General features: G+C 39.5%; 2 protein-coding genes across 5 annotated transcripts; both read right to left on the bottom strand.

The window, feature by feature from the left end:
* Positions 1-396: 396 nt before the first annotated feature.
* On the bottom strand, positions 397-1473 carry phlda2 (pleckstrin homology-like domain, family A, member 2). The gene is made up of 2 exons (XM_030731967.1): positions 882-1473; positions 397-735 (listed from the first exon to the last, which is right to left on the bottom strand). The coding sequence occupies exon 1, from the start codon at positions 1336-1338 to the stop codon at positions 922-924; it is 417 nt and encodes a 138-aa protein (XP_030587827.1). The 5' UTR covers positions 1339-1473; the 3' UTR covers positions 397-735; positions 882-921.
* Positions 1474-10608: 9135 nt separating this feature from the next.
* On the bottom strand, positions 10609-22258 carry nap1l4a (nucleosome assembly protein 1-like 4a). Of its 4 annotated transcripts, XM_030731273.1 has the most exons (15): positions 22153-22258; positions 21220-21257; positions 20097-20169; positions 19426-19570; positions 18812-18898; positions 18221-18355; positions 18056-18127; positions 17810-17949; positions 17401-17546; positions 14952-14971; positions 14730-14849; positions 14572-14607; positions 14344-14397; positions 12664-12698; positions 10609-12302 (listed from the first exon to the last, which is right to left on the bottom strand). In XM_030731273.1, exons 2-14 carry the CDS (start codon positions 21233-21235, stop codon positions 12693-12695), a joined length of 1050 nt encoding a protein of 349 aa, XP_030587133.1. In that variant the 5' UTR covers positions 21236-21257; positions 22153-22258; the 3' UTR covers positions 10609-12302; positions 12664-12692. The 4 variants fall into 4 exon arrangements, with proteins under 4 accessions (XP_030587133.1, XP_030587131.1, XP_030587132.1 ...); XM_030731271.1 differs by lacking the exon at positions 12664-12698; XM_030731272.1 differs by lacking the exons at positions 12664-12698; positions 22153-22258 and adding an exon at positions 22132-22146.
* Positions 22259-26915: the final 4657 nt, after the last annotated feature.

Raw genomic sequence — 26915 nt, 5'->3', positions numbered from 1 at the left:
TGAACTTGAGACCCCTTAGAACCGGGTGTGTTCACACGTAGTCTGGTCTTTCAAGTGTCCCGAAAGGCCCTGCTTATCAGTTATGACTCATGCCTGTAGCCCTGCCCAACAATAAAGAGTCACATTCCACCTGACAGCAAAGACGAAAGGGACTTTCCTGTCCTCCGCTCCCTTTTTACGGTTGTATGTCTGGTATTTACTGAGAAACGTTTCCGGTGAAAAGTGCTCCTGAGAGTCAAATATAGTGTTACCAGACTCTATAATGTTGTAATTGAATATTAATGGACCTTTAAACAAGTGAAAAAAAATATATGTCGTTGATAAAAAAAAAAAAAAAAAAAAAATTACAACTAAATAAATAAAATAAAATAAAATAAAAGCAGAAGAGATCGTGGAGTATGTCAAAAACAACTGATATTTATTCAAATAAATACACACATGACACACACTGAAATAATTTAAATGACATGAGCTGTTTGCCAGTAACACCATATTCTGGAAACAAATAAATTAACATCGCGGTTTTAGGAGTCACTCCTCCCCGGAGAGCAAACATGAAATAGTTTTGACAGTTCATGAGTTCAGTCCTGTGTGGTGGGGTCTTTGAAAGTGTCGATTTAAATCAGTTGCCCCCTTTCTCCGAGAACTCAGTCTCGAACAATCCTTCATCTCTGGACCGGATAACTTCGCCTTCCTTTTGGTCCGCATATTATTTCTGTATGGTCCACAATGACACTGTGGGAGGTTAAAAACATGCCATTAGTTTCAACTTAAAAAGCACTTTTACTGATTGGTGGCACCACCGATTTTATTTTTAGATTATATGACTCATATTTATATTCATATATTGTGTCAGCTATGTTTCATGATGTGTCTCTCACCATATTAGGAGTAGTTCACTGTCGGCGTTCCCACGGTGGCTCATGGCGCTCTCGCCATGCGCCTCTCCTGCTGTCCCGGCGACGCGCTCTCGTTGTCCTGTCGCGTTTTAAAGTCCTGGATGGCCTTTCTGTTCTGGTAATCAATCAGAGCCATGGTGATCACTGCGTTCCAGCAGTTGTCCTCTCCGGAGCACCGGAAATCGATCTCTTTATTGTCTGTGGTCACGATGGTGAAATAGACGAACTTGCCGGTGCGCTCCACGCAGTCCACTTTCTTGATGGACTGCAGTTTAAGCTCCTTGCCCTTGGAGCGCTTCTGCGTGTCGGCGTAAATGTTGAGGCTGTCCGTGGTCAGGACGCACGTCTTCCTCTTCCAAAACTGGAGCAGGTTGTCGCTCCTCTTCTCCAGCTCTCCCTCTTTGAGAACCTGGCAGATCTCTGCCGCTGACATTTTCATCGTTTATGTTTGACACGTTTGTGAACCCCCTGTTTTTCCTACTGGGTCGTCCAAGTCGCCCGAGGAAGGAGCTTCTCTACAGCTGATTTGGTAATCCAGAGTGTAGTTGTGAATGAACCAGAGGTACTAGAGGGCATTTATAGCGTACTCTGGCCTCACCCCTTCCCTCTTGACGTCACATGGTTGGAGAATGCATCAACAGTTGCCGCTGGAGTAATTCAAGGCTGTGTGTGGGTGGAAGTAGAGGAAGTCTAACGTGGACCTAATTGCACTGGCAGCATGTTAATTAGTAATCCACATCCTACTGCGGAGATTAGTCTAAATATCTGACCAGTCCGCACCACGTGAGTCAATCTTTTAATTACCAGATGTGCACACAGAGTGAGCGGGGGCCAGCCGTGCACGTCAGTCTGACCTCTAATGTCAGCAGTAAATTCAGAGGAAGTTAAGTTCTCTGTTAAATTTTAAAAAAACAGCCTTTTTCCATGACAACCTGGCAATTCATTCTTTTTATGACCCTAAACAGTGCCAAGTAGATTCTACCCCACCCTCTTCTTTGGTGATCCTTTTCAAAGGGGATACTTAGACTAAACGTGCTTCAGCTCAGTAGTGTTTCCATGTAAACTTTGCTATTCCTGTGTTTGAATGTCAGAATAAAGTACAAGTATTTTAAACTCAGCAGTCATACCAGTAAAAACTTATAGGAATCAAACAAAAAGTGTGTTTCTTATGCACAGGTAACAATAATTCACTGTGAGGTCATTAAATTAATGAGTTAGAGTCAAATGTGAGTTAACTTACATACCTTTTATATTTTCTTAGTTTGATATTAAGCTAAATTAACTTTAAAAAAATCTTATCCACTAAGTTTAGATCTAAAAATAAACTTTCTCTATAGTTCCGGCCTACTTTTGGAGATGATTCACAGTTTGATCCTGAGGCACCGGTGACCAAAAACAAAAGCTATATTGAATGACTCTGATGCATTTTGATAAGGTTGTTAAGGTGTGTTTGCTTGGCTATCATCATGTCTCCTGCCACGCCTATGCCGTGCTCCTTCACCAACGGACCAGTGCGGCTCACAAAGTCACATGACTTATCCAGTCCTGTTTGTTCATGTCAGACTGATATCAGACACTGGATGTGTATCCTTGCACTCTTGGAGCTCGTGTGACTCAGCAGAGGGAGATGGTAAGGAAGGAGATGTCATCGACTATCCGCCCGCAGTCTGTCCTATCCCCTACGGGCTTCAGTCACACAAACACAACAGGGACCTTAGTTCATATAAACCATCTGTGTGTGTGTGTGTGTGTGTGTGTGTGTGTGTGTGTGTGTGTGTGTGTGTGTGTGTGTGTGCGCGCGCGCACAACAGAAGAGGTCCTTACAGCACCCACTTCAGGCTCTCCTGTGTTGGCTTCTCTATCTGTCTTCCCTCAAACGCATTGTGGAAACATCTCCCCTAAAGATAAAAAATACCATGTCATCACCCCTCACCACCAGGTCTCCAGCACTCTGCAGTAAATAGTTGGGGGACAATATGGGTATAAAAATGCTTTGTGTGCCTATGATTTACAAGCCCACCAAAAAGGCCTCACACATCCACACCACCATGATCATATAGATCTGACAGCACCAAAGATGTAACCATGGCAAGTAATTTCAAACAGATCAACATCCTGTCTGCTTTACAATTCTGACATAAGTTCAGACACGGCAACAGTGGCATGTGGTGGTCAGTTTAATCCTCTGACCTCAAAGAAAACAAAACCACACGTGTCCCGAGTCAGCCAGCTTCTGCTGAGTGAAAAGGTTCACCACTGCCTCTTCACCTCCCTTCCTCTTCCTCTTCCTTTGTTTCCAGGCCTTTGCTTTATGTCTCTGAAACATCCATGTGTGCATATGTGGGCTTTTTGTTTGAAGAAGTAAAGTGGTGGAGCCTTGCAGACGTGCCCAGGCAGTGACTCAGTGAGCTGTGGAGTGCCTTACTTTGGAGGAGTTTGCTTGCCAAAGGTGGGCCAGTGATTGTTTGTGGATGAGTGTGTTGTGTCAATCTGTAAGGATCATTGTTTATTTTATGTATCAGCAGGGTTGGGGTATAATAAATTATGTTCAGTAGCATTATTGTACTTTTTTTATGTGGGGTTCTGAAAAAAGAGGGGCAGAAAAGATTCAAATTAAATGAAAACTAAGCTTGATAAACAACAGATAAAGCAGATATGACCATGCTTAAACAGTACACAGTGTTTTCATCACATGAAGCGGATTTGGTATCCATCTAATAAACTCTCCACACATTACATGTAGACAGGAATGAATACACTCAAAGTTCACAAACCACGTAATGTGAGTGCAGACTTCAGGCCGCAGCAAAACTCAACTGTGACATTGTGTTCCTTGTTTCTCAGGATTGTGGGAAAGTACAAGTATTTCTCGAGGGAGTTGGGATGTGTGATGGCTCTCTCTGCAGGTGTGTTGTGACAACCTCGGGTTCAAATCAGTGTACTCCGGTTCGTGCTGTCTCTGCAAAGACAAAACAAATCACCCAGAGACATATGGGGAGGAAGTCAGATAATGAGAAAACTTCAACAATGGGGGAGGGCTTTAATCACAAAATGAACAGTTAAAATGTGGGCAAGAAGGTAAAAGAACTTGAAGTTTATTGTTCTTTTAACCTTGTTTGCCTCAGTGTCACACAGTCTTGTAGCCATGGGCGCATGGGTGTGATAAGACAGCAGGTGGAAGGACCAGAAAAACCCAGAGTTTGGTAGTCATGTTGGGACACGAAGCTGCTGAGAGTTCACAGTGAGTCACAACACAATGCACAGAATAAAATACAGACAGACTTACTGAACCCTGCTGCAATTAATTTGGGCTGAAAATAAACCAGCAAATGTTAGATATCCATATAAAAAGGAGACTGCGTGTCCTCTACTCCCGAACGCTAATTAGAAATGGAATAATTGAGTTATAAGTAAACTAGAAGTTTGTTGGTGTAATAAAATTAATAGATCATTAATTATTCCTTTTTAACTCTAAAGTCACAGATCTCAGGTAAGTTATCAAGAAAAATAATTTGCTGTAGACAATGAAGATATCAATTTTTTTATATATATATATATATATATATAAATCAGAATTCAGGAAGCCATTAAATTAAGAGTATCATGTCCTAGGATTTATGCAGATTTATGCAGTAATTGACTGTACTGATCAGCATTTTTAACCTCACAGGTAGTGTTTGGGAGCAGTGAAGTAATACAGCATGTGTGTCGTTTCTGTACTATATTTAAACCCCATTTGACCAGACATATATTCTAGGAAGCTGGATTGCCATGTCAGTTAAAAAAATTAAAAAAGGAAAACCAAAAACTTGGCTATGTTTTGATCTGAAAACTTTAAAGCAGTTAATTTCTGCTGTAATTAGCAGTCATTATTGCTAAGAACGAATGTTTAGAGATGTACATGGTGTTTTAGCAGTTATCTGAGAAATTCTTCTTGGTGCAACATGCCCAATTGGACGGTGGGCGTTTAACTGATGGTGATGTTATAAAAAAACAAAGATGGTACTCTTTGCACTTGGCTGTTAACAGAAAGTTGTAGTTTGTAGTTCACCTGCATATATCTGTGCTTCAGTACAGGTGAATTAGTGTTCATATATTGCATGTGTTCAATGCATTAGCTTGGGAAAACCTCCAACAGTCAGGGAACTATACATAGTCAGTCTAACAATGGGGAGCAGTACGGATGGCTACTTACAGATACAGCAGAGCCCACAGGTAACAGCTGCATACTGTGACACGTTGATGGCTTTGCCCTGCCGCCTACACGCACACACACACATCCTCTTCTGCTCTTTGGTGACATGCCCTTGTGATGAGACTCCAGAGCTATTTGAGGCATTGTTCTGATAAGCTCTGTGTGTGTATGTGGCTAAGCTGGCATTCAGCAGCGTGGGAAAAAGAACAAATGGCTGATGAGGGCAGCGTGAAGTCAAACACACAATGTTGCAGGAGGAGAACAATAAAAACAGACATGGCTGCTCTCAGTACACATTACAAAGTCTCTTTATGAACTGGACACGATCACGGCAAAGAGTCTGCAGCACTTTCTTTCCAGTTTTATTATTAAGTTACAGCTAATGACTCCTTTCTATTATACTGCAAGCTCCTTTAAATAAGATGCCATGTGTCATGATTTATAACTATATAAACTGAAATGAACTGGTCTTTTTACTCCAGCAAATATGAACAGATTCATAGATGCCAAGACAGAACAAAACATGCTTCACTAAGTTTCCTGCACACATGATGATGCATTCAAGACAAATTAACATGAACAATGCTGTGTATGATAGCCACATTTCCTTCATGCACCTCTCATGAATGGATAAGTATTATGAGATGTGATCTTGGGTGTCACTTGAAGAGTCCAGTACCTCATTCTTGACAATTTTGCTCTATGAAGAATGGCAGGTATGCAGGTCTGCAATCCTTCTCTCAGCCAGGAATGTAGCATTCACTCACTGCCTGCACAGCTTCATTGCAGTTTATATGATAAACCCAGAGTCTTTCCATGCAACTGAAACCAGTCTGTGGTGGGAGCAGGATGTGTGGACCGGTTTTACACTTGACACTTAAACCTTTGCTCACGGATTTCAGAGTTTCTGGCTTCATGCTAATTCTGACACATGACTTTGATTCGTTTAAAAGGTGGTTTGTCCATTGTGTTCATCAGAAACAATGCAGGCTTGTTTCCAAAGAAATGCCCTGGTGTCAGATAATCTGTATAAAAGCGCAAGAAAGAGTAAGAAGATGATGAATGAATGAGGAAATTGCATTTTAATGATTACTTACAACTAACTCATTTTTCAAGACTCCCCTCGAAATATGAGATGCAATATTCTGGGATCACACAAGCCTAGAAGTTTTTATAATAATAATAACTCAAACCTAGTCACAGACATTGTTTAACCTGAAACAAAACAGCTTGAGGCACGATTTACATACATTTAAATTAGTCATGGCTGCATTCCTTATGTAACTTAATACCGGTTCATGTTTACCATGCCTGACTGACAGATTTATCTATGCACGGAAGTTAAGGCGTGTGATTCAGGTAACAAGGGCCACACCCAGTTCACCATTCATTTGTCAACCCATTCACAAATCCACAAAGAGGTGTGCAGCCTTGCTGCTGTGCTGTGACTGGGTGTGAAGCTTGCTTTCCCAGACATACCAGGTAAAAACGTGATAATGCAGTAAAAGCAAAGAAGATTAGCATGGTTATAATGGCCATTGTTTATAATCTACCTTAAGCACATACAGATAAACGTAAGAAGACAAACTGTGCCTTTAATATGAGAGATTGTGCAGAACTTTCTGATAGCAGCTGCATTAAATTTGGTACTTGGCATTGTTTTCCCCCCCGCGACTCTAAATGATGCTTCTTTGTTTCATTGAATGTGGTCTTATTTTGTGGTCAGCTTGGGTTTGATTCCTTGCCGAGCCTTTTCTATGAAAGCTTCTCCCCACGCTGCCATTCTGGTTTTCCTCCCACAGTGAGAGAGACATGCCAGTCAGGTACCGGACATGCTCGGTGCATGCTGGGTAAACTCCAAAAAGGAAAAAGAGAAAAATGGTTGTATTTTGGCCAACAGCTGTCAACACCCCCCCTCCCTCATAGTTCCATCACCTGATGCCCACATATGACGCTCAAACAAAAAGTGTTATTGTGAAGCCCAGGCTGGTGTGTTAGTCACAGCCGTGTTTAGTCTTGCTATGGGAGCAGAGTGTGCTCCTCTCTCCCTCTTTTTGGATGCTGGCCTGCCTGAACAGAGTTTCCCATGAGTCCTGTGTGGCAGGCTTTGATACTGCATTGCAGGTGCTGTCAACAGAGACTGCGGCAGCAGAATTGGCACTTTGCATGTTTAGTGTTCATTCATTTGCAGATCTTTGATTTGGACTGCACATATTATTGCACCTCAAGTTTTGGTTTCACTATTATAGTTTCTGGCTGAAATTTAGTCTTTTAACTTCTCCCTCTACTTGTGATAACCTATATATGATCTTTTGTGTATGATCACAGCCTGTACTTGAAGTTATTTCTTTGTCTCAACCTCTGTAACTTTATGCCTCAAATGTTCTTCGATATTATTTTTTTTGACTGAAACTAATTTTTAATCTTTTTGGCAACTCATCTATTCTGGTTGCCTCTCTGGATGCCTACCTCTGTATGATCCCTGCATCATTCCTCCATTTTCTGGTCATGGGCATCTACCAGGAGTGTGAAGAGCCAGTATCTTTAATATTTCAGCTTTCTCTCTCTGATGATGAGTGAGCAAACTGGATTGTCTTTTTACTGTCACATGCATAAGTTATCCATTGAAAAGCTGGTTTTGCAACATCTGGTGTAGTTGAAGTTAGGGGGTTACTGTGTAAACATCTGAACTTGTGAGGTGAGTTCCATTAAACAAGACTGAATCCTAAGCAGGTATAATGTTATCATTTTAGTCTAGCATGTTAATAGTCACTTTTTACCACTATTTACTTGACAAAACTGGTGACCATCCATGTTGCCACTCCACTGGCAGGGCCAAAAAGTGGAATTAGAGTTACATACATAGGATTAAAATGACTCGAATTATATCTTTGTCCGTAGTCAGTGTGTGCAAGACCATCAGTAAGATCAGATCTAAGAGGTAATAGTCTCTTTTTTTCAGGCCTCCAGTTAACCTCATTCATTTCTGAACACCAACCCAGTGTCACAAGCATAAAGCGCCTCTCTACTCCCTTCTCCCTCGCTCTCTCTCTCTCTGTCCGGAACTCAGTCTGGCAAACATCACTTCCGAATGAGAGGGGACGATACAGAAGACCCCACACAGACAATCTTATTCAAGCACACTTGTATTGGTGCTCACATACACGTAGAACACTGCCAGTAGCACCTTGAGGCCAAGAGTGGGATGTTAGGTGCAGCTGCAGCTCAGAGGAAGACTGGAGGAGGACTGCACCCTTTGCACTTCTGCTGGATAAGGATGAGACGATGGCAGGAGGTGTCAGAATAATCTGAATACTCCTCTTTGTTCCACCCCTCTGTTTTTGTTCTGCTGCTGTGAATATGTGCACAACTATCCATCTCCCTGAGAGCTCTGTAAAGTGATTTTTTCTGTATGTGTTTGTTAATAGGAAGTTAATATCCTCAGACCCCCCCCCTCATCAGTCCCATCAGTCCCATCAGGCTATGGATCTATGAATGCAATATAACATTAAACAACAAAGCAACAGTAAGAGACCACAGATGATAAACCCTCACTGTAGCTTCTTCCTTTAAAAAAAAAAAAAAAAAGCAACATTTACTCTCTCTCTCTCTCTCTCTCTATATATATATATATATATTTATATATATCCCATGGGTTGTCCAATATACAGTTATATCTAATTGACACAATATCATTTTTCAGTGCACAGTGTTTGCAGCCATCATGACTCCACTGTGGAGTTCCCTCTCCCCGGCCCAGTTCATGAAACGCAGGCACAAATGGACTCCTTGTTACAGTCAGGCAATCCTCAAACCCCCACACAGCAGCCTCAGTATGAATGGTGTCTTGTTCACAGGTCTTTAGAGCAAAATCCCCAAAATTACAGTAGAGACTTCAGTCTGTGGATTGTCTGCTGAAGGATGGGGGTATCAGCATTCAGAGCTTTCTACTTATTCCCTTCATATATTTTACCAGCATGTGTTTGTCACAATCTTGATTTAATCCAAAAAAATTTCTTTTGTCACCTTCATGTTCCCATGAAGACAGAGGCATAAACACATAGCTGTAGGTGTTGCTTGATGAGTTGACAGGATAAGAAAGCACCCATGTGTCAGCACAGTGTTGATCTTTTCCTCCAGAAAGTTCAGAGTACTCAGCCATTATCTCCCACAATGTATCACAAGGGTTTCTTAGAGGAGTGTGCATGCTTTCTGTATCTGCAAGACAGAATTCCAGACCAACTGGTTGCCTTGCTTGAGGTTGGACAGACCAAAACCAAATTCCCACAGCCTGGATACCAAGCCGCTTTAACACTGTCACTATGGTGTTTGTGATGGACAAAAGGCTCATCTGATCTGCTCAACATGTTGAGCCTGCGACTGCATGCTTCAAATCTTCAGCCAATCATTTGCAAATCATCACCTGGTGCGCTTTCAACAGCATGTGCATTTTCCTGAGAAAAATGATCTGAGCACTCACTCTACAGCAACATCATTAATTTTACCAGCATACAACATAGCAGCTTCAGTGGAGAAGCAATATGCCTTATTCATTTTAATATGACACAAGGAACAAATATACATCAGTGTCTACAGGTTTAAGTAAGACAAATTTAGGACAGTCTCTTACATTGTTCTGAAGGAAGTTTGGCCCACTCTTCTTTACAACATTGTTTCCGTTCATTGAGGTTTGTTGGTATTCATTTCTGTACATCATTCCAATTGGGTTGAGGTCTGGACTCTGGTTGGGTCAATGCGACACCTTGATTCTTTTTCAGCCTATTCAAATCTTCTGTTGCAGATTTGTTGGTTCATGGTCAACTCAATGACTGCAAGGTGCCCAGGTCCAAGCCTAAATCATCACTCCTCCACCGCCATGCGGTGTTTGTGCTGAGACACTTTTTTTTGATTTTCCACAAATGTGCTGCTGTGCATTGTGGCCAAACATCTCTGCTTTGGTATCATTTATCCAAAGGGCATTGCTCCAGAAGTACTGTTTGTTCACCTGCAACTTTGCAAACCTAAATTGTGCTGATATTCCTTTGAGAAGCAGCTTTCTACTGGCAGCCCTTCTAAAGAAGCCATATGTATTCAATAGTCTAATTGTACTGTGATGCAGCTCTTGGGTTGTTTTGCAGTTTCTGAGTATTACACATTCTGACCTTGGGTTGAATTTGCTGGGCTGTTCACACTTGGTTAGACTGTTTTCCACTTGTCAATCTCTCACTGCAGAATACTGGATTTGTTTGTAAAACACCTAACACTCAGTGGGTGCCAGTTTCTTCTCTAAGATCATTGGTGAAAATTTTCCCCATTGGCATTGTGTTAACACACACCTGAATGCTCCAGACCGGCAAGCTGCCGAACACTTCTGGTTGCTCACATTTGCTTATGCTCAGTTAATAACTGACTTCTGATTAGGAGCACCTGACTACTACTTACTTTCTTAATTCCTATGGAAGCAGTGGGTTACCTGTGTTCTTGACTAAATGCAAACACACAAAAGACAACAAATTTGCATTTCCATGTCGCACAACTTTAATAGAATATCTTAACTAACTGTACAAATTGAAAAGAAATATTGCGCAAGTAACAAATTGTGAATAAGAACCAGTTAAGGCCATTGCTAGCACACGGTCCAATGCGTAGATTTGAAGATGTCAACCGTGGCTTGGAGATCAGTCCAAGATCTACAATCTTTCTTTTTAAAAAGAGCGAAGGGGTGGGTAATATTTTGCTGTCGATGATCCACCATCAGGCAAAGGTGCCAAAATGCCAGTGCAGTACATAAAATACATTGACACCTTCTATCATCTGTTTCCCCCACATTCTACTGATTCATTAGACAATAACAAATATTTATATATTCTGAAACAACTTTAAATGCTGAATTAGATTACACTGTGTTAATAACAATTGGCAAACAATTTAATGAACCAAGATGGTGTCTTTCATTTTGGCTTCTTGGCAACAGAATTTACATTTCATCCACACTTCCGGCACCCTGTTCCACTCTAATTGACACTGTTAAGCTCTAGATACATACCAGAAGTGCTCTCTTATGAACAGCCACAAAAAGGTTAAGGATCAGCCACCATGTCTGTTTAAATCTGTCATCTGTGAGGGGAATATTCAGACTGAATGTGATGGGGAAAGTTTGTTTTTTTGGCCTTTCCTGTCAAACACTGTAATTTTAAAAATTATTCTTACTGAGCTTATTAACACAAGAGAAAGGAGCATTTTTAGGGGTGATGGAAGAAACAGGGAAGAGCAATATGACAGCTTTGAGGCATAACCACATGCCTGTCTTATAATTGTAGTGTGCTCAGTGTAAATGCTTGTTTACCCCAATGTATTTGGGCAGAAGTGAGCACTAGTAATGCAGAACACAAATCTTCAGTCTGAATGCATTTTGACAGTTTAAAAACAAAACAAATGAAAACAGAACAAAACAAAACTTGGCAGTATTCACGTTTTGTTGACCTGCTAAGCTCATATAAGATTTGAGCCTATAACTGCGGATGGGCCTTAAAGCATTCCCCAAAATGCACCGTATCATATAGCTGCATGACACCAGAATAAATAGTCCAATGACATGACAATGAACATTTAAAAAAGTAAATTAAATTCAAAATGGTACATTGTATGTCTCTTTAAAAAAAACTATCAAATGAAAACGCAACCCCCAGAGAAAGATTAAGTCAAACTTGTTCAGCAGTTTCCTGGTAAACTCGCATATCGTGTTGGTGTTAAAAAACCCTGAGTAACTGACCGATTTCCATGAAAACTAAAGTTTGGGATCCAATCTTTTTGATTTTTTTTTTTTTTTTTTTAACTCTTTCATATAATGATGTTCTGAGTTTGGCAGTAGTAACCTACTCAACCTTATTAGAGAAGACGACTTTTCCTATGTGATGCTGTGGTAATTTAAACAGAGTCAAGTCACTTTCTGCTTTGGGTTGGAATGAAGCCAAATAAACGGGGTGAGATGGGCGCAAGACAAAAGAAAAAGAAGTCATGCACATAGTAAAAAACGCAGTTTGGTTTGCGTTCTATTGCGTTCAGATGAGTTTGTAAAAAGGTGGAGCCTGTACGAGTAACAGGACTTGCTGATTGGTTAACAACTGATTTGATGGACAGCAGGTCTCCACCTCCGCTGATCACCAAGGTTACTGCTGTTTGCATTCAGCCGGCTGGGGCTGTTCTTTCTGCGGGGAACAGAGAAAAAACAAAAAAGCAAAACAGATTAGACAACAAAACACAATGAAGCCTCTCAACATCAGCTAGCAAGAAAGCAGTTGCTCAAGGAAGCACCTTGTTCGTTTTACAGCAAAGGGAACAATTTTAGAAACCTGGGATCAGTCTAAAGCAGGAAATATAAATGGATGGAAACTAACAGAGGACTAAGAACAGAAGCCATCTACCCAATATATAAACTGGGAGTGCTAAAGACCGTGGAATGTTGTTAAAAAGTAAGGATGTAAAGAAGAAAGGACAGTAAGAATAACCCAAAGCCTTTGGACGAGCAAGTGTGATGCATGTGGGACACCATCCTAATTTCTCCCTTACCTAGAAATGCATGGGGTGAGAATGTTTGATTATGCCTGTAATGGAGGGGGGGGGGTAATCCAGGGGAGGGAGAGACAACAGCATGAACAAGTTTAATCATCACATTCAAAAATGTCGAAAAGTACAGTGAAACATTGCTGAAGGTAGCGAATGAGCATTCAGAATTTCTAAAGCAAAAACAATCAAGTGAGGAGACGGCAGCAGGGAAATGGCAAAGAAAAAAAAAAACAACAACAACCCCGAACTAGTCAATAAAATCAGTCATCACACCTACAAAATGACTACAGGCCACACGGTCCTTTCCTCACCATCAGACAGGAACATCGCATAAACAGAGCATAGTAACCTTAACAACACCATCAGCTAAATCCCAAATAAACAACTCTGTCACTGTTATCACACAAGTTTTTTTTTTTGTTTTTGTTTTTTTAAAATCTGAGAGCCTGAAAGAAATGGGTACAGAAAAAGTCAAAACTACTAGAAAGCCTACTACATGCTGACTGCACTGCATGTCTCAGTTGATTGGGAAAAATGAGTGGTATATTTAGCTTTACATTTAACCTGTGTACAGGTTATGCAAATGACCAGAATCCTGGTAATCTGTAACATATTCAGCAGTTTTAGCACAACACGGGACATTAAGAATATCGCTGCCTAATCTTCATAAACAGCTGCTTGAGATATTGAGATGCTCCTAATACAATGATACACTGAGATGCTCTGTGCATTTTATATGTCATGACATTGAAGTTAAATCTTGATAATCAGCTTTGAGCAGCTGTTTCAAGTAGCATGGAATTAGAAACCAAATTCGGGGAACCCTCGTATCATGATGGTTTTTCCACTGTTTACACAACAGGCCATGTACACTGGCTTAGACAGAAAACCTGCCAGCTTTAGTCAAAGGACATGTAATGTTTGCATCATTTTAGAAACCAACTTCATTTTCAGTTAAATTAATTCCCAGCAGGATGCAACGAAGCTACAGATGGAATCCAGAGAATTTGGCTTTCATTGCTTTTTAAAAATACTGAGAACAAAATCAGACTAAAGCTGAAACATTCAAAGGCAATCATTACAAATTAGGGACACTATAAACCGAGGACAAGCTATGCTAAAAGAATACGACAGGTTCCTTTAATCCTGAAGGTGTTGCTGACACTTAGGAACAGAGTAAACACTCCTTTATATGAACACAAATGTGATCAAGTTGGTTAAAAGCTCACATGTGGAAGCTTGTTTCTGCCACTGCAAAAAAAATAAACATCTTTTAAAGTTATCTAAAAATTTTACTAGCTTCTGAGAAAATAACTCGAAATTCTGAATTAAGTCACAATTTTGAGATAATTGCTTCAGGTTTTTATCTCAAAATTTCAAGTTTTTTTGTAGTAGTGGAAACAAGTTTCTATACACATTAACTTATAATGTAGACATTTGCATACATCTTCAATACTTTGTATCCTATGATTAGTCCACAATAGTGGGCAGTTCATGCCAATGGGGAGGCGCTCACTAAGTACCATTTAATAATGTTGCCATTACTTCCTCTGAATGTGCTTTTCTCTGGTTCGGCCTGAATGAGGGGCTCCATGACCACAGACAGAATTAAGTCACACAGAGGACCTAAAGGTTCAAACTGTGATCACTGATAGCAAAAGGAAGAGCAAGATGCAAACTGACCTTGGGGTCAAAGTCTCCCTCATCATCATCTTCATCACCTTCGTCATCTTGTTCCTAAGACACAAACAGAAAATAATACTAGGAAATGCAAATAAAAATTCAGAAAAATATACATTTACATGTACTACTATAATTTAATTATTATGGCCAGGTCCTGTGTGAAGGTCAGCAAACAGCTTTTTGACATTTCTGATCAAATGGAGTGTTTGTTAGTGAACAAAGAATCACCTCTTCATCTCCCTCTTCCAGCTCCTCCTCTTCAAACTGCACAAACAAATAGGGAAAAACCACCAACAAACAAAGTCAGCCTGCAAACATCCGTCTTGTCACTTAAGCTTTTTATATGGTTGTATCTCACAGCACACATGCATGAAGAAAACACTCACACTCTCATCATCTTCCAGGGCCTCTCCAGTAAAATACAGCACTGCTCTGGGAACTATTCTTTCACGGAAGAAATGACCAATCTCAAAGTCTGTGGCTAGGGTGAACTCAGAGTCTTCATCCTATAAAACAAAAATAGAAGAGACACTTTTCACACGAACGGAACAGAATTAAAGATGCAATAATGCCTTTATGAAGAACAATTTTAGCAACATTTTACTCACCATTTCTCCATCTGGTGGAGCTGCAAGGTAAAAAAAAGAAAAAATTATAAAATTGACAAGGAATTAAACTGACAGCAGAAAGGATTTAAAAGTATAAGAGGGTAAAAACAGGCCATAAGCAAACCGTTGTGCTCCCTCACCCTGATGCAAACAAACTGACTAAAGGTGACATCATCCAGCCCTTCCTATTCCTTCAACAATGCTGTATTAGGGGAAACTTGACACTTTACACTTCTATAAGCTGTGCACACAGTGTTATTTGCATCTGAGTTTCATCTTGATTGGACAACCTTAACAATGTACAGTTCTTTGCCTGCCAATGCAATATTAGCATATTTAATATCACAGGTGATTTTCACAAGTTTAACAGCAGAATCCCACCCAACAGTCCTGCTTGGACTACATTACAATTTAGCACTTTTGTTACACTAGCATTCTAAATTGTAAAAAGTGGCATATTGTTACCATTTTTTAAATATATAACTCTACCAGTGCTAGGATGGGAAGGAAAAGAGAAATTAACACAAGTTTGTCAACAGCAATTTTTTTTTTTTTTTTTTTTGCCCTCCTCATGGTGCAGCGTAGACTTCTAGCTCAACTTAGTGTTTTTGAAGCAGTGTGGTGTATATACCAAGCAGGATTTGGACAATATGTACTTTTTAGTATTGTAAGAACTATGCAAGAGAGATTTATAAAATGCATTACTTTCATTTCTATATTAACATTACTCTGCTAACAAATACATAAAGACATCTGATCGATAAAAAGATCAAGGAAATTAATTATTAGTCTAGCTCTGCTTACATTAAATGATTTGTGAAAAGTATTAACATACACTCTTTAAGCGATACCCAAAAACCCCTGTAAGATGAGTGACAAATTAAAGAAAAAACAAAATGAAATGGGGGGTGCAGGGCTTTCAAATTGTTTCGGAGTAGCAGGGGGGCATGCCAAAGTAGCAGGCGCCTTATGACCGAGACCGAAGCCATGACGGCAGCAGACAATATGAATAGTCACATGGCAGTCGTGAACCAATCATATGACTCAGATAGAAAGAACGTAAAAATTGTTACGTGTGTCCACGTGGCGCTGGAAATGGAGATGGCGGACGGCACAAAGAAATTTTTTTAGGAAAATTAAAAAGTAGACGGCGCAGAGTGGTGGAGTAGGTGGAAAATGCGCGTGCCGCCGGCTTAATTTGAAAGCCCTGGGGGTGGGGTTCAACAGAACCCCGTTCATCAAAGCCCTCCATCATCCTCTAATAACTAATGAGAATGAATGACCTCCAAGGACAGATGTAGATATCAAACAATATTAAAAGTTGGATTCATTTCATGGTGAAAAATGAAGTGTATGCCAAAGCCAACATTTTCTCTGGCAACTACTTTCCAATAAAATCTTTCAATAAATCTTGACATATCGATTGTCTGCACAGCAATTAAGTCGCATGCAGTATTTGTGCATGCCCATATGATCTGTGAATATTAGTCTATTCACTAATGGGCATTACAGCCCAAGAGCTGCACACCCAAACACACTTGATAAAGATTTCGAGTATTTGTAATTACTAGTAATACACTAAGTCTATGACTGAACCAGCAAGACAAACATTTGCTCAGCCAATGAGTGATCAGGTCAACTCCTCAAAGTTAGAATAAGTCTGGGCATGTCAGTCAGGTAAGCTGTCTATACAAGAAAGATGATACAGTCATTGTAGGTGTATCCTGCCCTAACTTAATGATCTTTTGAAGAAGATTCATTAATTTCAAGATTATCCCAACTGTCACTATATTATTCACTTAATATTTATTCAATGGAGACTGACCTGCCTCACTTTCAATGGGGCAGCTGTACCACTGAGGTTACCCAATATCAAAAATATTGTATTAGGAATAATAATGTCAATAAATTGCATGATGTCTTTAAAGGTAGTTGCTACCATAAACTTTTTTTTTTTCCACTCTTTTTTTTTTTGTGTCACATTTTCAGTGTCAGTCATTAAATTCACTAATTAGCATCACAACACCACCCTCTCTAAGCTGGGAAATAATGGTAAAACCAAAGTTCATATAAAAATTCCAAAGCTGACTCATGTACAAAGTTCAAACTCAGCAACAGTCACACAGACTGTTCCACCTATGACATGGCAGTGTCCGAACAATTTGATACAATGAGTCTGGTGCCACCTGCTGTTCACTTTAGTTGAATACATCATTAAAAGTTAACATTATATGCTTCAATATTTTACACTACCTGCATGTGAACACGTAAACTGTCTTGTAGGTGTATCATTTCTCGCAGCTATGAACAAGTCGGCATTTCAGAGAGGTGTTTGTGCAGATCTATACAACTCCTTTTATGAAAGGAGAAGCTGCCTTGAATGACACGTTTAGAGCTCTAGAGAAATCCAATACATTTTCTGTGCATCTGTTTTTGTGTGTGTTCTTACCTTTGACAGGGTTAAAGAAGTTGAAGAAAGAGTCATTGGGGACCTGTTTGGTAACAGTGCGGACAGTGCCACGCCCTTTATGCTTCTGCTTCTTTTTAATGGTTTTCACTGTCACGTCCTTCCCCTTGTGCCAATCTATCTGACAGCTAGAGAAAGGAAATATGAAAATGTGAGAAGTGGCAAAAAGCAAAGCACAAGAAAAAGGTAAAAAAAAAAAAAAAAAAAAAGAAAAAAAAAAAAGGAAGACCAGTGAAGAGGCGGCTGATACGTGGGATGTAAAGCCAGAGATTTATATTATAAAAAGTGAACAAAAATACTGCACAAACCACAGATCTATTTTTGAGTTAAAAACTTAACATCACATATTGACCACAGTTTGACAAGCATATCTATGTGCTCTGGCTCTTACCCTTCACAGTCAATGATCTCTGGTCCTTCAAATGAGAAAGGATCTGAGGAATCAGGCTCTGATTTCATCTTGTAGACCTTAGTGAGAACTGCATTGTTGAAGTAACCATTGGGCTCAAAGTGGAACTCTAATGTAAAACTCTAAGAACGAAAGAACAAAAAGACCATTTGACACAGTGATTTAAATCTTAGTTAAGCTAAATGTAACGATATCTAAGTATAATTATAGTCACTGGCTGACACTGACCATTGGCTCTCCCGGCTCAGAAAACTTGACTTGAATATCTTTCAGGTGCTTTAAGATGGGCTCATCATGCTCCTGTTAGGAGATCAACAGCCAAGTCAGAAACTCGAGCTACCATTCACAAAATAGGCAAAATGGTTAACAGGATTATCAATCACTGAAATGTACCTGTAGCATGTCACTGAGCATGTCCACACTCTTGAATATAGTGAGCCAGAACTCAGGGATGCCTTTTGGGTCTTCCTCTGGTGTGGCTTCTTCTTTCTTTGCATCCTCAATAGTAGCTTTTTCCTTTACTTCCTCCTGTAGTGAGTGGGCAGAGAGATGATCAACATCCACTGTTCACAAAAATCTAAATTTACTTTAAGCATTAAAGATGTCTCACTGAGATCATTATTTATTACCAGATAGAATTTTCTCCAAATAATCAGACAGTTCAGGTTGCAGCAAGATTACATTAGAAGCACATTTCCTAAAACCTTGTTTTACTTCCACTCACGCAACCCAAAAATGGTCAGTTCCATTCTGTTATTACAGTAATGCGTAATGACATAATAATGCTTTCATAACATAGTCTAAATCCACTGCTAGAGACTTTATTTTAGAGCAGCCAATCTCAGTACACTCGACATTATTTGAGATTCAGGTTTGGTTTTAAGTAAAAAAAAACAAACAAAAACAACACAATCCTGTTCCTTTGTTTCAGAAAACCAGTAGATGCAAGATCAGGTTCTACAGGCGAATCACATTTATACTTACAGCTAGCTCCTCCTCTTCCTCTCTGTCACTGTGCCACTCACACTCCTCGTCTGTGGGTTCCACTGCTCCTGTGACGATATCTCGTCTCTGTGAGAAACATTATAGTGAAGTTAAACATTTCAAATAGAGACTTACGTACATTTCTGTAAAATATTGGTATGCGGGCAAACATTCATCTGGCAAGACTGGATTATTTTCAGCTTGCAGCCTGACATCAACACCATTTGAGAAAAGGACTGACACAGGACAGGTGCAGCAGGATTACAGCTGTCACTCTCCAGTGTGATTAAGAATGGCAGACTTCTTGTCACTATCTCTGGAAATAGCCTTGACTGACAAAAGGATAGTCAACTACTTGCTGTGGCAGTTTTCAATTTAGCACCAAGGATGAAGCCTCGCTGACCTCTGGTTAGACCGGAGACATATGTAAACACCCATTAGTGTAGGGAGCACCACAAGTAATTCTTAGAGATTTGTCCTCTTAAATATCAAATGTATTTCCAAAGCTAGTTTTTGCTGTTTGCCTTAGCATACAAAGAGTAATGGAAATTATTTGTCTAGTGTGAAACTAGTAAAAGGAAAAGTTTTGTTATTAAAAACTAAATTTCCTGTACCTTGTCAAACAATGGTTGATAGCGGGCAGCATACTTCCTCTCAAGCTCATGGACCTCCTCATAGAATTTAGCTTCTATGTTAGCACATTGCACCTGTAGTCTTTTCAAGGCATGCACTCGCCTCTTCACTGCTTTGGGAAGCATGCTATAAGGGAAGAGAAACATGAGAATGGTGTGTCAAAATTAAAAAAACAAAACAAAAAAAGATAAACTGTAATCCTAGACCATTTTGTGAGAGTCTACAACCCAGAGGGGCAGGAACAACTTAATCATGGTTTTAGGAGATCAGATGTGATTTTATTTGTGCTTTTTTGTTGTGGCAGTATAAAAAAAAATCTAGTGATTCTATATCAGCTGTTAGAAATTGCTCATAGTATCAGTTAATACATTTCTCTACTGATTGGAGCAAGCAACAATCCAAAAACTGGCTTTGTTCTACGTGTGAAAAGTTTTGTTCAAACGTTAATGTCAACATGACAAAGGGCACTGAACCTCTAAAAATTATTTAGTTAAGATCAGCTTTAATGCAAAGCTGACGGATGTGCAATTTTCTTGAATTGCCATCTAAACTTGTCCAGACAATGAGACGAACAATAAACTGTAATCACAATGTTTTCATTTTTATCTCATATCTAAAAAAGGTAGCTGTATCACAGCTCAGCTGCACTGACCTTTCCAAGAAGTGGAAGCTGACAGGTCTGTCACCCAGCCCACCTGGATTTTGCATCCCTTGATCCCCTTTACCTGCCAAACCAACAGACAACATTAATAGTGGTGTTCATCTCACACTGTGATAACAAACATGTGCGCTTGCTAACTAATATGTGTAAGAAGCCTGACTGCAGCATTTTGCACTGCTTGGATGCATAAAAAAGGTTATAATTCTAAGGCAGTAAACAGGGCATTATCGCACTATAGCTCACCAATTAGGGATGTTTCTTAAATGAAAGAAATAAGAATGCAAGATAGATTTTACATGTGAATCAATGCCCAGAGAAAAATCAAATATTATGCTGAGATTATGAACACTGGACTTCACAAAATGAAGCAATCATTTGACTGATTCTTACAATATATTTCAATAGGAGTTATAATCATGGCCATAGTCTTGTTGGAATTTAAAATAAAGTAATTGAGAGCCAAGCACACTGGGATAAATAGCTAACTAGGGTGGACAGCCTATCCAGTTGGTGAGATTTAAAAAACATATACAGCTGAATAGCATTGGCATAAAAATTATGTAATAAAAAAATGCCAGTAAAAATATTAATGATGCTGGTTAAAGGAAGGATGTAAAAAGAGAATAATAATGGACCTGGGGCCGAGCCTAGAGGAATCACACAGGTTACCGGAGAAGTGTTAGAGGAGAACTTGCTAGCCCTACTAGAAAAAGTCCTTCCAGACAAATAGAAGGAAAGCCAGTCTAGTGCTGAGCCAGATATACCAGCCAAAACTTTAAGCCTGTTAAGTAAAATATTATGGTCAGCAGTATCAAAGGTAGCACTGAGGTCAAGCATTGAATACAGAAACAATGCCCTGCATCAGATGCCATTAGAAGATCAGTATAGACCTTCAAAAGCGCAATCTCAGTGGAGCGCTACTTTTGAAAATCAGACTGAAAAGGGTCAGAAAATCTGCCCTTTGCTGAATAGTTTTTTAAAGTACTGAAATTACTTCAAAGCATACACACACTTAACAGCTCACAAGTACTGAGTCAAAGCAAGTACACAGACAGGTTCACATTAGACGTATACTTTAAAATTGCACGGAGAAAACCACTTTTTATGTCTTTACCTTTACTGGCTTCCATGACCAAGTGTCAACTCCTTCCTCTGTTTAGGAGAAATTCAGCTATATTAGTCATATGATGATCATGAGCAATTAAAGTGATTGAGTAACTTTAAGAAGTAGCAATAAAGTGAATGATGAAAAACTGTCAATTATATTTATCAGCGAGTCCTTGTAAATAAGAGACATTATTACACTACCAAAAATAATCTGCGTTGAAGGCTCAAAATTAAAACCGGTGATGAAGAGTGACAGGCAGACCAGCTGAGCTAACTTCGACCGATCTAGAGCAACAACAGTGTTGGGCAAGCGCAGGCCGATGACGCATTGACATGCTAATAGCAGCTGGGGTAAGCTATGACAACCAAAGTTAGCGTCTCCCCATTCACAACAAGTATAAAATGCTGCTGCTTCTAACAGTCAGGGAACCTGTGGGCAATATGTTATGAATGTAGACGCTAGCATCAGCTCACGAACAAGCACATAGCTGTAAGCACAGTATGGGCGTGCCAAAGATCTGACAGCAGCTAACCGGGTTAGCCAGCTAGGTAGCAAGAAACTACAAGCCAACGTGCTAAGAACAATGGTTTTGTGAAAACCAAGTGCAAAGGTTAGCATTTTAGATTGCCACCAGTTGTAACAAGACGATGAGAATGAGGAGGCTGAGCAGCAGCTGTACGTGTCTATTATGTATCGACAGATAACGGTACAACAACTAGCTTCCACCGACCGCATTGACAAGCTAATACAAGCTAGCTTCGGTTAGCTCGCGGGTGAATTAAAAACACCAGAGTCAGACAAAAGTACCGTAAGGACAGTTAACCCGCGGTCTGCCGGATCCATTAGATAGCTCAGAATCAAAGGGTAGTACCCCAACACGGAAACATATGCTAGCATTACTGATAAATGTGTGCTTACTGGATATTTCAACAGTCTTACCTCTAAATGAGCGGAATTCTCACCAGGCGCGTCACTCACGCGTATTCGCTTCAATCCGCACGCCCGAGCAACACACGCGCTCCAGCTTCCTGGATTCTGATTGGACAGCCGGCGAGGGCGAGCTTGGTGCTACATTTAAGCACTGCGTTGCGAAAATCTCATTCGTGGTAACACTTACCACCTATCTACCTTCACTAGTGCCTCAGTCACTTCGGGTTTACCAAATAAAAACAACCACGCAGTATTGTCACCCGCTGCCAGGGCTCTATAAAAAAGCTTTTATTTTTATGTTTTTACTGAGGATATCTTGTGCATGTGTAAACACAAACACCCATCTCATACCAACAACGCGTTTTCTTGTCAGAGCAATTAACTGAATGCACACAGGATCATTATTTTAAAATGTAAATATTCTTACATGTACATAGAATAACTTGTGCCCAGAAGATAATAATTTGCATGGGAGAAGAAGAGTGAAGTCAACATGAAAAGACCAAATATAGATGTATATGTTTTGTCAGGCCTGGGGCTGTCTCATGAGACAAGAGAAATACTCTCTTGATAAATGCTTTCTGATATTGTCATAATGTCTCACAGGAGTCCATTAAAAATCCCACACTGGTGTCTGGTCTGTTTGTCTGAGTTCCCTTTTGTGGGCATTTGGGATAATTTCAGCCAGCATCTACACATCACACAACATTAATTATACAACCACAGTTTTGAACAGTCAAGTTAGCTTGTAATTTTAGAACTCTATATTTTAAATACCCCAGTAGGTTTATGCTTGTATATTTCAAAGCTGCTTCTAAAAATCATATGATTTCAGGAGACAGGTACAACTTGGGCTATTCATGTTGTAAGTACTTGTTTGTAAGTAATAATGATTCCATCTTATAGCACCTTAAGTCTTAATAAAATGTAGGAGTATTGAAATAGCAGAAATGCGTTTGTTTTGATATAGGTGACAAGCAACTTGTATTCGATTTTAGTGAATGTTGTGATCGCTGGACCAAATCATGTGCAGACCACAAGAGGGCTTCATATACTCATTTTATCAGAGACAATGACTCTTTTAGTATCTGCTGACTGAAAGAGACTCTAATATTGTATAAATGTATTAATAAGCCACTAAAAGTTTATTAAGCATTGTGATTAGTGTTTTCCATTCCCACCAGCACTTGCGGAAAACTGCTTGTTTTCATTATATTCATGCATATAGCAGAAAGGATTTTTTTTTTAAAGCATGACATTTTGAATGTGAAATATAGTAAACAGGAACAAATGAAAATTGTAATAATAAAAAAAAACACCTGTAATAGCTCTTAGTGTTTTGGTATGGATGTTTGAGACAGGCAGAAATGTGACTGCAATAAACAAATTTCTAGTCTAGTTATAAAATGCATTTTTCTAAGGTATAAATGATCAAACTAAGACCCACTGTCACCAGAGCAACTCTGAAAATTAGCTGTGGTTGACCTCCTTGCATCCTCACCATGGTTCCCGATGACATGTGGGATATCAGGTACTTTTTGCTTCTAGCCTGTCTTCTGGTAGTACCATCCCTTTAGTCTCGGTCACCTTCCCTCTTGGCTGCCACGTGGCCATTATCTAGTCTAAATAACATCCCAGCATTTTTGCTGCAGATTTTGGTGAGGTGGGTCAATGAGCTGATGTCCCGTTCGCTCCTCACTTACAGCTTGATGTCATCCAGTAGGACAAGAGTTACCATATACCTGATTTGTAAGAGATCATCAGTGTTTTTACTGGAACCAGGAGACATCAAGGGCAATTTTAAATCTGTGTAGCTTTGAGGCATTTTCTGTCACCATTCACAAACTGGCAGTTCCATCTCATCCTGATAACCTCTATCTTAAATTAGAAATTTTATAAATAAGTTGCTCATTCAAATGTTTCCTGTCAGAGGCTCACAGGACAGGCCATAAGACTAAATTAGTAGTGATCATAGTCTATTTATATGCCACAGCCCGCTGTTACCTCTCCCCCCCTTTACGGAAATAGAGCAATAGACATAAAACCACTAAAATCTGGTCTTCTTTCTGTTTGCTATTAACCACAGTGTAGTCTACACACTTGAGAGGAAGTGACAGCGCTGGGGCCCCTAAGGGCAGAATTGTTGTGACCAGACTTTGTGCCTGTCACATTGTGACATTTACCAGCAGGGTCTGTACTTACAGAAGAAATCAAATGTGATTGTGTAGCATTTGGGATGAGCCAACAGTCTAGAAACAACTGTATAATAACTGCCAATTTATTCTATAAATGTATAGAAAAACACATTGTGCACTACCACCCACTGTAATGTAGATATTTGAGTTATACAAAGGGGAAAGAGTCTTTAAATATATTCATTTGAAAGCTTGTAAAATTTTTGCACCAATCCAGAAATCTCAGATTAAGTCACGTATTATATGCAGTGGTCCAGTTTTGTTGTTCAGGCATGTGTTCATAAATTTTATTATATGATACAAATTTTTTGCTGTGCACATGTGAAGGATGCAGGATAAAATCTTGATACCAGCCAGACCTTAAAGTATAGCCAAAGAGTGTGTGGGCCACTTTCACTTTCATTCCTCATGAATGCTTATGAGTCTGGCAAGTGGGTAAGAAATGCATATATTAAAATAACAAAGTTCCATATATTTGAAACAAATCATTCCATCTACAGTGGTGTGGGAAGTCTATACAAGTAGCACAGAAGTATTACCTGCACTGAAGGTGTTCTAAGAAAGATCCTTTGCTGACCAAAAGGAGCATTCTGACAGTGAACATAAACACAAAGAAGCTTTTGAAATAATTTGTTCTGGACAGATGAACAAACATAGCTGGACTAAAAGCAGACATCTTTCGTGCAGCCCATATCTATCTATCTATCTATCTATCTATCTATCTATCTATCTATCTATCTATCTATCTATCTATCTATCTATCTATCTATCTATCTATCTATCTATCTATCTATCTATCTATCTATCTATCTATCTATCTATCTATCTATCTATCCATCCATCCATCCATCCATCCATCCAACCATCCATCTATTTTCTGCCAAATCTCTGCGCCTGGGGCATGAAGCATGGTGGAAATATTATGATATGATGTTGCTTCATATTCCGAGGAACAGGGCCTCTTGCAGCCATTGAACCATATATGAATTCTACATCATATTAACCCTCATTCCTGCAGATCCCACATATATTTTTTTGTCATATCTCACAGGTATTTTTTTTTCATTCCAATTTTTCATTGCTTTGCAAGTCAGTTTATTTTTAATGATTTGCACCATCACTGTTTTCTGTTCATGCTTCAGTTAATACTTAAAAAAAAATTACAAATGTTTTGGGGTCCTAGGGGACCCCAGTTGAAAGCACCCAATTCTGCCTATGCAGTTTTAATAAATGGAACTATTTATCCCATTAATGTTATCCATGGGTCCTAAATTAAATTATCACACACTATAAAAAGCAGTAGGGTTATTCTGTCAGTCATGTAAATAAAAGAAGAAAGAACTTATCAGGTCTAGCTGAAAGAGCTGGGGCATACCCTGGTCATGTCACACATGAAAAGGAAAGCTGATACAGCAACATTGCAAGCCCTAATCCAAGTTGCAAGAACATTCCTGGGAGCAAGGAAAACACCTGCTCATTTGACTGTTCAACACCTGGCTGGAAAATCTACTTGAAAAAATGTTACCTTTGCTCCCAAAACACCAACAGGAAGATAGCAACTGTTTGCTCCAGCTGTCACACGCCAGCATGCCCTGAGCATAACATGATGCAGACTGCGTGCTGTAAGTGCCTGCGCTGTGTGCTTAGCTTTAGTGTTTTTAGTTTTTTCTGGTCCCTATACAGTTATATTTTGTTATACAAAATATGGAGAAATGTCTGGAAAAATAATAATAGTGTAGTGGTTAACACATTTACTTAGCAAGGTCACTGGTTTAATTCCAGCTGGAACCACAAATCCCCTTTGGGGTTGCAACAGAGAGGGCATCTGGCATAAAACTGCTAAATCAAATGTGTGGTGCTACTCACTGTGGTGACCCCTTGTGGCATGAGATCAGCATGAAAGTAGCTTTTAGTTAATTAATATTAGTTTCTAAGGCCAATGGAGTGCTTGTTTTTTTCACAGAATGAAGTTTGTGCATTAAATGATTGAAAAAGCTCTGACTTTGTTCAAGAATACCAACTTATGTGCAGGCATTGCCTTAAATAGGATAAAAATGTAGACAATAGCCACCATGCAAATCAATGCATAGCCCTCTCAGTTTTGAAAGATATTTCCAGTCAACTCCAGCTTTGTAGTTGTATCCCTCACCTGTATTTGTTTGGTCTGATTTGTTTCCAAATCCAGCTAGACATATGCTCAAAATCTTTGACAGATATGGATGTGAAGGTGCTTTGGTGTTCCATTACATATTTGAAGAACCTCAATACTCTGTGGCCCTGAATGAAATGAATTATTAAACCTATGTATGTAACTGTCCTCACAGCTTCACAGAATGATTAATCAATTCCTCTGCATTGATTGGTTAAATTTGGAAATGTATGCTACAGCTAGATCTCTAATATTATTTTTGTATTATTTAAAAGCTCTTTAATGAATATTTTGTTCCTTGTATTGATTACAGTCTGCAGTAATACTGGTTTAGACTCAGCAAGGCAGGTCAAAGCCTCTGTTACTCACGTGTCTCATTTAAACACACAAACCCATCCACACATACACAAGAGAAGAAAAGAATCAGC

This window comes from Archocentrus centrarchus, chromosome 6, assembly GCF_007364275.1.
Source record: "Archocentrus centrarchus isolate MPI-CPG fArcCen1 chromosome 6, fArcCen1, whole genome shotgun sequence".
Taxonomy (NCBI): domain Eukaryota; kingdom Metazoa; phylum Chordata; class Actinopteri; order Cichliformes; family Cichlidae; genus Archocentrus; species Archocentrus centrarchus.
The sequence above is the reverse complement of the archived record's forward strand: the minus strand, read 5'-3'. Positions and strand labels throughout refer to the sequence as shown.